This window comes from Carettochelys insculpta, chromosome 1, assembly GCF_033958435.1.
Source record: "Carettochelys insculpta isolate YL-2023 chromosome 1, ASM3395843v1, whole genome shotgun sequence".
In the NCBI taxonomy this organism is placed as follows: Eukaryota; Metazoa; Chordata; order Testudines; family Carettochelyidae; genus Carettochelys; species Carettochelys insculpta.
The window spans coordinates 3,270,165-3,276,043 of NC_134137.1; the positions used below are offsets into that span (position 1 = coordinate 3,270,165).

A 5,879-nucleotide genomic window follows, 5' to 3' on the forward strand; every position below is an offset into this window, starting at 1 on the left:
CACCTCCTTTTATTACTTCACAGTGAGATGGTGCATTCCTGTGCCATTTGTAACATTTTGTGGAAGTGCATTCACCTCTCCTGCACTCCTTTCCCCTTTTATGTTATTGTCCCCTGGAGACCCTTCCCATCAGTTCCTGTTGGCGACTCATCACAAAGAGCTTCAGGGTCTAGGAGAGGATCAAACAACAAGGGTGGACCCTAGAGGGACAAGCCACAGAAGCTGCTGGGGACTTGAGAGGAGACATGGCTCAGGAGTGCAGGTCTGAGGAAAAAGGTGGAACAGGGAGAGGGACTCAGATGTCCGCTTACAATGAGACATATAATTAGAAAGGTGGAAACCATACACGTTGTACACAGGTGTATTCCCACGTGTCATGCTGAGAAAGCACAGTAAGGTCAGGAAAGGATTTAGTCTCTCTTTAACTGACTAGTCAGCGATTCAGAGAAGAGGGCCCAGCACTTTGTTAGCTGGCAACACTGCACGGAGCTGTCTCTGAGGGCCACAACCTTATGAAAAATCTGTAATCCCTTTGTTAGTAAACAGCTGGAGCAGCCTGTCCCGGATCTGTTTGGTCCTCACCCCATAGATAACAGGGTTCAGCATGGGGGGCACCAGGAGGTACACATTGGCCATAAGAATGTGGAAATGCAGAGCCACATTCTGGCCAAACCGGTGTGTGAGAAAGGAGAAGAGACTTGGAGTATAAAAGACTAAGATGGCACCAAGGTGAGAGCTGCAAGTTCCAAAAGTCTTGAGCCGGGTGTCCTTTGTGGGGAGGCGGAAGATGGCCCTGAGGATCTGGGTATAGGAAACAGCAATAAAAAACACATCCAGGCCAATAATGAAGAATGCCACAGACAGGCCGTAGTAACTGCTGACACGGATGTCAGCACAGGCCAGCTTCACCACAGCCATGTGCTCACAGTATGAGTGGGAGATGATATTGGTTCTGCAATATGGCCACTGCCTCGCCAGGAAGAGATGGGGCAGCACTAATATGCTTCCACGTAACATGATGGCCAGTCCAACCTTGGCCAACACAGGGTTAGTCAAAATGGTGGAATGTCTCAGGGGATGGCAGATGGCTACATAGCGATCAAAAGCCATGGCCACAAAGATCCCAGACTCCGTTATTGAGAAGCAATGAATGAAGTACATCTGGGTGAGGCAGGCACTGAAATTGATCTCCCTGGAACTGAACCAGAAGATGCTCAGCATTTTGGGCAGGATGGATGTGGACATGACCAGGTCAGTGATGGCCAACATGCAGAGGAAATAGTACATGGGCCCATGCAGGCTCAATTCTGTCTTCACAATGAACAGAATGGTGAAGTTCCCCAAGATAACTATGATATACATAATGCAGACGGGGATGGAGATCCAGATATGGGCTGCCTCCAGGCCAGGAATTCCCAGCAGGATGAAGGTAGAAGGATTGGTGAAGTTTGTTTTATTGGGATCTGACATGGAGTAGTAGAGAAAGTGTCCAAAGCTGGGTCAGAATGATGTCTTGTGTATACCCTAAGTTTCCATGGCTTAAGGTATGTGCCCAGAGTTTAGGATGATGGTTGTGGTACGGGAGCCTACATGGAGAGAAAAGGTTAGTATGAAACACTTCAGGTTAGGTATCTTCAAGTCACCAGCACATAATGAATGGTATCCTATCATACCAATGATATGACTGAGGAGATATCTGACCATTAGCTGATATTTTTTTGAATGTCGGAAATGATGGGATACAGTCCAGAAGACTGGAAAAGTGCAAATCAGGTGCCCATCTATAAAAATGGGAATTTGGACTTTTATGGAATTACAGACCAATCATCTTTTCTTCTCTCCCAGCAAAGATAATGAAGCAAATATTTAAGGACTCCATTTGCTGACATCCAGATGACAGTAATGTGAAATGTAACAGTCTTCATGGATTGCAGACAATACGATAAGAAGCAATCATCTTCATTTGCAGCACTGGATTCTTACGTGGGACATTAGGAAAAACTTCCTAATCATTAAGGTGCTAAACCACCGGAATAATTTGCCTAAGGAGGTTATAGAATATCCATCCTAGAGACTTTTAAAAGATGATATTAGCCAAACAGCTGGCAGAGATGTTCTAGATGGTGGTGGGTCCTGCCATCCTTGCAGGGGTCTGCACTTCAGAACATTCTGAAGTCCCTTCCAATCCTATGATTCTATGATTCCATAACATTTCAGAAATATGTTCCTAACTGAGAGAATAGGAACATGTTAGAAGAGATTCCTCCAGAGTTTGTGGATACTCCTTTGCTGGAGGTTCTTCAAAGAGTGATGAGTCGTCTGGAAGAAAAATACCCTGTATTTTGATGGGGATTCAAATATATGACTTAAACTGTCCCTTTTAATGCTGGTTAGACCATCTCTAAGTTAAACACAAGTCACTTCATAAATCAAAGGGGTCAATAGACAGAATTAAATCTCATGTATTATACAGGTGGTCAGACTAAATGATCTACTGGTCCCTTCTAATCTTAATCCCTGTGAATCTACAGATAAAGAAAGTAGAGCAGGCATTCAGAACATGAGGATACAAGAACAGCCATAGGGGATCAGACCAATGGTCCATCTAGCAAAGTGGAATCATAGAATCATAACACTGGAAATCCAGTCCACCTCCCTGCCCAAAGCAGGACCAATCCCAGATAAATCATCACAGTAAACCCTTTGTTAAAATTGGGGCTTAACGACCTCCAGGGACTGAGACTGGTGTCAATCCCCACTCTCTCTTCTGTTCTGCAGACTAAACAAGGCCAAATTCCTCAGTCTCTCCTCATAAGTCATGTGCTCCAGCTCCTTAGTCATTTTTGTCACCCTCCACTGGACTGCCCCCCAATGTGTCAACATCCTTTTTGTCATGGTGGGAGCAGGGCAGGGATGGATGCAATACTCCTCACCAGTCTTGAATAAATGGGTATAATCCATTCCCTAGATCTACTCTCAATGTTCCTTCAAATGTACACCCCCTTCTTGGCTCCAGGGATCACTGTTGGCTCATATCCAGATTCTCATCTAGATAATGCCCAGGTCCTTTTCTACAGAGTTGCTGCTTAGACAGTTGGTGCCAGCCTGTAACAATGCTTGGGATTCCTCCATCCTAAGTGCAGGACTCTGCACTTCCCCTTATTGAATCATGTGAAATATCTTTTTGCCTAATTCTCTAATTTGTCCAAGTCCTCCTGCAACCTAAACCTGCCCTCCAGATTACCAACCCTCTACCTCTAGTTTCGTATCACCCACAAATTTGCTGAAGGTGCAGTCCATGCTCTCATCCAGGTCCTCATTAAAGCTGTTGAACAAAACTAGCCCCAGAACCATCTCTTGGGATAGTCTGCTTGATACTGGACTCCAACCAGACACAGAGCCTTTGATTACTAGCCGCTGAGCCCAACAATCTACCCAGATTTCTGTTCACTTTACAGTCCATTTATCCAAGCCATGTTCCTTTAACTTGCTGACAAGGATACTGTAGGAGACCATATGAAATTTGCTTCTAAAATCAAGGGCTATGGTTACACTGGAGCAATCTGTCAACAGAAGTCACTGTCAGAAGAGATTTCCTTACCAAATGTCTGTCCACAGAGCGAGGCCACGAAGAAAAGCCATTCAGAAGAGCGCTTCTCTCTCTTGACAGAGTAGCCAGGCTGCCTGGTTGCTCTCTACACAAAGCAGGCACTGGGAAGCAAAGCAGACAGGGCTGTCCATTGTTCTGAATGTCCTGTCTGTTGAGAGAAGGCCCCTGAGAACGTCCACAAAGTTTTTTAGTTGACAGAATCTGTTGACAGGTGTGTTATGCCTCACAGTTGAAAGTCAAATGATGCCAGAGAAAGTGCTGAGTTTTGTTGACAAACAGTCGACAAAACTCATTTTCTGTGTGGCTGTTCCACCAGTTTTGTTGACAAAACAAGGGTCAGATGTGCCTTGCCATTGGTGATTCCATGTTGGCTATTCTTGATCACTTTCCTCTCCTCCAAGTGCTTCAAAATAGGTTTCCTGAGCATTCCCTTCCTTAATTTTTCTGGGGACTGAGGCAAGGCTGACCAGTCTGTAGTTCCCCCATTCTCCATCTTCCTTTTTTTTTAAGATGGTTACTACATCTGCTTTTTTCCAATCATTCAGGACCTCTGGCCTCATGGATGTCTGCGTGTCCAGTTTTTCTAAATAGTTCTGAACCTGTTCTTTCTCCACTGAGGGCTGCCCACTTCCTTTCCATTCTGTGCTGCCCGGTGTACTCTGGGAGCTGATCTTCTCTGGGAAAACAGAGGCAAAAAAACAACAGCAACAACAACAACAAAACCCATTGATTATTTCATCTTCTACCACATTATCTATTGCTATGTTACCTCCCTCTTTCAGTAATGGCCCCAGGCCTTCTCTGACCACCTTTTTTCTGCTATTGCTCCTGTAGAAACCTTTCTTGTTCCTTTTCACATGTCTTACTAGCTGCAGCTCCAGTTGTACTTTGGCCTTCATGATTACTCCCCTAAATGTTCAAGCAATATATTTCTACCTTTCCCTAGTCATTTGTCCAATTTTGTAAGTCTGAACTTCTTGCAAGCCTCCTTTTTTTGTTTAAGCTCTTCAGAGATTTCTCTTGTAAGCCAGGCTGGTTGCCTATCGTATTTACTTATTTTTACTGCACATTAAGATGAAGCATTCTTGTGCGTTTAGTAAGGTTTCTTTAAAATACACCCAACTCTTCCGGATGTTTTCCCCCTCCTGTTAGCATCCCTGAGGACCCTGCCCTTCACTTGTCAACCCTGGGGACCCCACCCTTCACTTCTCTGAGGGAGCCAAAGTCTGCTTTCCTGAAGTCCAGGGTCTGTATTTTGCTACTTTCCTTTTTTCCTTTGGCCAGGATCCTGAACTCAGCCATCTCATGATCACTGCTGCCCAGGTTGCCACCTACATTTTCTTCCACTCCCAATTTCTCCCTGCCTGTGTGTAGCAGGACAAGCTGAGCATAGCTCCTTCCAACAGTGGCCAGTCCCAGGTGTCTCAAAGGAAAGAACACAACAGGTAGTCATCAAGTGATCCCTCCCTATCTCCCATTCCCATCAGACAAAGAGAGGCTTGGCCCATCATTCTCAATCAAACCGGGTCATATCCATTAATGGACCTATTGTGCAGAAATGTATCTAGCTCTTTTCTGAACCAATGTTAAAGTTCTGGTCTTCACAATATCCTCTGGCAAAGAGTTCCATAGATTGACTCTGTATTGTGTGAAGAAATGCTTCCTTTTGTTTGTTTTAAACCTCCTACCTATTAATTTCATTTGGTGACCCTTTGTAGTTCTTGAAAGGATTTTACTTTTGGCTCTGTACTTTTTAATTTCTGTTTAACTAACTTGCTCATTTTTTTTCCTTATTTCCTCTTTCTGAAATTAAACACCAGACTATTGGGCTGTCATGGTCAATATGGAGATAGTGGTAATCCCCCATTGTCATTATTGATGTGTTTTTTTTTTTTAAATCACTATCACTACCCTGGTCAGGTGGTTGATAAAATATCCTTACTGCCACATTCTTCTTATTAGAGCATTGAATTAGTAGCCATAGAGAGTGTATGGAAGAATTTGGTACATTTACTATTTTCTCTCCATTCGATTCGATATTTTCTTTCACATATAGTGCCACTCCCTCACCCGCACAACCTGTTCTGCCCTTTGGGTATATGCTGTACCCCAGTATGACTATGTCCCATTGATTATCTCCCTTTCACCAAGTTTCTGTGATGCCTCTGATCTCGATGTCCTCATTTAATACAAGACACTCTAGTTTTCCCGTCCTATTATTTAGATTTCTAGCATTTGTATATATGTACTTTAAAATTTTTTAAAAAAG

The 5,879-nt window shown here is 43.8% G+C and overlaps 1 protein-coding gene across 1 annotated transcript; it reads right to left on the reverse strand.

The window, feature by feature from the left end:
• Positions 1–510: 510 nt before the first annotated feature.
• On the reverse strand, positions 511–1,515 carry LOC142022305 (olfactory receptor 52E4-like). The gene has a single exon (XM_075012046.1). It carries the CDS (start codon positions 1,468–1,470, stop codon positions 511–513), a length of 960 nt encoding a protein of 319 aa, XP_074868147.1. The 5' UTR covers positions 1,471–1,515.
• Positions 1,516–5,879: the final 4,364 nt, after the last annotated feature.

What these genes read in the sequence shown, in the direction of transcription:
- LOC142022305 (XM_075012046.1), bottom strand. Translation starts at nt 1,470, where the DNA reads ATGTCAGATCCCAATAAAACAAACTTCACCAATCCTTCTACCTTCATC.